General features: G+C 61.1%; 1 protein-coding gene across 1 annotated transcript; it reads left to right on the forward strand.

Moving 5' to 3' along the window:
- Positions 1-284: 284 nt before the first annotated feature.
- On the forward strand, positions 285-3,033 carry EMD (emerin; the record flags this gene model as incomplete). The annotated part of the gene is made up of 4 exons (XM_044685218.1): positions 285-386; positions 490-546; positions 1,204-1,379; positions 2,780-3,033. Coding segments are annotated over 4 exons (389 nt in total), but the record flags the coding sequence as incomplete, so codon positions are not given.
- Between the last annotated feature and the right edge of the window lie 6 nt (positions 3,034-3,039).

Genomic DNA, 3,039 nt, shown 5'->3' on the forward strand with positions numbered 1-3,039 from the left:
CCTCTGGGCCCTGCAGCCTGCCAGTAGGTGAGGCCAGGCTGTCAGCCATCCCGTGCTCCTCTCGGGTGGAGCCGGGCCTCTCGGGGACCCCTTCTTACCTAGCCCGATGGGATTGGCTGGTGGGCGGGCCCCGGATCTCCTGGGGGCTGGTGGGAGTCCTGCCATTCCCCTCCCCCCAGAGGGGCACCCCACCGCCCCAAGGAGGAAGAGCCCCTGGAGGCGTGGGGGCTGCCTGGGGGGGCTGCCTGGGGGGGGCCTCTGGGAGCATCCTCTTGTCTGACCAGGTTCAACCCGGAAACTGTACGAGAAGAAAATCTATGAATATGAGAGCCAGAGAACCAAGTTTCCCGCCGCCGGGGCTGTGGGCTCCTCTTACACCTGTGGAGGTGAGTGCGCAGGGGTGGGGGGGGCCAGCAGCGCCTGCCCGCCTGCTCCAGGTAGTCGGAGGTGGTGCCACCTCTCTCACCCGGGATCTGCTTTCTGCCACAGACAATTACGGGAACCAGGACTACCCCAGACAGGATGAAGAGGAGGACTTGGAAGAAGGTGAGCTGGGCCCACCCTGGGGGGGGGAGGGGGGCCCCACCGAGGGGATGCTGGCCAACACCAGGCATGGCGCATTCGGACGGGGACACATCTGAGCTGCTCCCAAGAGAGGCCCCAGGTGAGGGAGGAGGAGGCTTGCAATCTGGGCCGAGCCCTACATGAGTGTGCCTCTGCCCATTTGGGCTGGGCTGGGCTGGGCTGGGCTGCCTGGCTTCTGCAATCCCTGGTGTTCACCCCCCAGTCAAACTGCTTGCCCAACCATCCATGATCTCATGTCATAGATGGGCCTTAAGAGGTAGCTGGGGAGGCCAGGAGGACTGGCATCATTTCAGCGTCGCCAGCCCAGATGGCTAGTCAAAGGCCAGGCCTAGAGTCCTTGGGCCCTGGCATCTCTCTAGGGCTCACTCTGTGCCGAGTGCTTTACAAAGGTCCCCTCCTTTGGCCCTCGCGGCGACCCTGGGAGCGTAAGCGCTATTGTTATCCCCGCCTTATAGATGAGGAAACTGAGGCAGACAGAGGGGAAGTGACTTGCCTAGGCTCACACAGCTAGTTTGAGGCTGGATTTGACCTCAGGCCTTCCCCTGCACTTGGTTGCTTCTCCCCTACCAAAGCCATGGCCTCTGACCCTCTCCTTTCCCTTCTCCGGGTCCCTTCCAGTTGACTATGACAATTACTATGAAGAGAGCTACTCGACTACCAAGACTTATCGGGAGGCTGATGATGATGCAGCCGCCCCGTTTGCCAAGGCCAGGACCAGCCTCCAGGATCCCCTGCCACCCACAAGTTTCAGCAGCGACAGTCCCAAGAAGCCCACCTACCACCTGCGCCAGCGAGTAAGTGCCGCCACAGCCAGCTACTGAAAGGCAACTTAGATGCGGGAGATGGGCATGGCCTTTAGCGGGTTGCTTAGGGCGCTGAGGCGGCATTGCCCCGGGTGTCGGAGGTTTTCCTTGTTCCCAGGCTGCCTTATGCTAAAGGTGTCAAACTCAGGCCTGCAGGTAGCCAGCAAGACTCTCAAGTGGCTTCTGAAGGAGATGACACTGTCCCTGGGAGCCTTGAACAGAAGGGATGAGGAGACGGGCCCCCTAGACAGTGTGGATTTGTGCTTTTCTCAGGCAGGCAGGGCTGCAGCAGGAATCCACCGGCCAGTCTGGCCCTGCTGCTCTACCCCTTGCCCCCTCTCTAATAATAACAGGAATGGCTGTGCCAAGGAGCCGATTGAGTTTGCCACGTGACACCGTGCAGAGCAGAGTCTTTTTTTAGCCAGAGTTCCCCAGAGGGCTCTTGAGACGGGCCTTCCCCCTCATTGCCACTGCCCCCTTCCCCTGGGTAGCCTGTGGGCAGGGAGCGGGGGCTGCTGTCACAGGGTCCTCCCTCTAGCCCCAGCTCTAGGACGAATTTCCTCCTTGGTAGTCAAAAGCTTTCTCAGCTGTCCTAAAACAGGGGAGCCTCCGGGTAGGAGGGACTCGCCTGGCTTAGGAAGGAGAAAGGACTCCCCGAGTTGCCCCATAAGCCTGGATTGGAACCCACTTCCAGGAAGTGCTCTTTGCTGTGTACCTCCCCACCTCTGGGTGCCTCAAGCCACTCATCCCCAGGACTGAAGGCTCACTGGGGGGACAGGGAGGTTCTCCCAAGTTCGTCAAGGGCTGGCCGAGGCCTCGCCTTTCTTTAGCTGACTTCCAGCCTGACTAGGGAAGGAGTCTGAGACCGAGGCTCCAGCCTACACCCAAGACAGCTGGCCCTGGGAAGCAGGATGGGCATGCCAAGGAGATGGCTGATGGAGGCCAGGGCTGTCGGGCCTTTCCCCATTCATTCCCTGCATCTCGTTGTGGGGCAGGGACCATTCTGCTTCCTGTCCGCCTGACCAGGGCTGGGGCTGGGCGTGGGGGACCCCGTGTTCCTGGGGGGTGGAGGCTCAGAGGTAGCCTCGGCACAGAAATGCCATCCGCCTCCTTATTTGTACAGGACTTGAGGCAGCTGCAGACTGGTGGGGGGGGGGGAGGGACGATGACTTCGGAGAGAGAGGGAGTCGGGCTGTGGGGGCGGGGCACCAGTTCCCCCACCCCCACAAGCAACAGGCCAGCAATTGCTGGTTACCTGATAGGTCTGACCCAGAGGCAGCTGGTCCTCTGTGGAACAGGGCAGCATGGGTGGGCGGCCTCAGGGAATCGCCGTCTGATCGTCATCTCCCTGGTGCCAGGGAGACTGACCCTGCCTTACTTCTCTGTTACAGATAAGAGAGAACTTTCTCTACCCCTTGTCCCAGGAGGAGGACGTAGACAGGTAGGTGGAGGGTCACCACCCCTCGCCGCTCCTGCCCGTGTCTCACAATTGGCACGAGCAAGGCTGAGTGATGGAGTGGGGCCGCCGCCACCGCCCAGCATTCATTCCGCAGAAGTTCTTGGAACAAGCACCAAAAGGTGCCCAGCTTCTCGGCAGGGGTGCGATGGCCAGTCTTGGGACATACGCCCAACAGGGAATGAGCGAAGGGGC

Source organism: Gracilinanus agilis, unplaced genomic scaffold (genome assembly GCF_016433145.1).
Source record: "Gracilinanus agilis isolate LMUSP501 unplaced genomic scaffold, AgileGrace unplaced_scaffold732, whole genome shotgun sequence".
NCBI lineage: Eukaryota > Metazoa > Chordata > Mammalia > Didelphimorphia > Didelphidae > Gracilinanus > Gracilinanus agilis.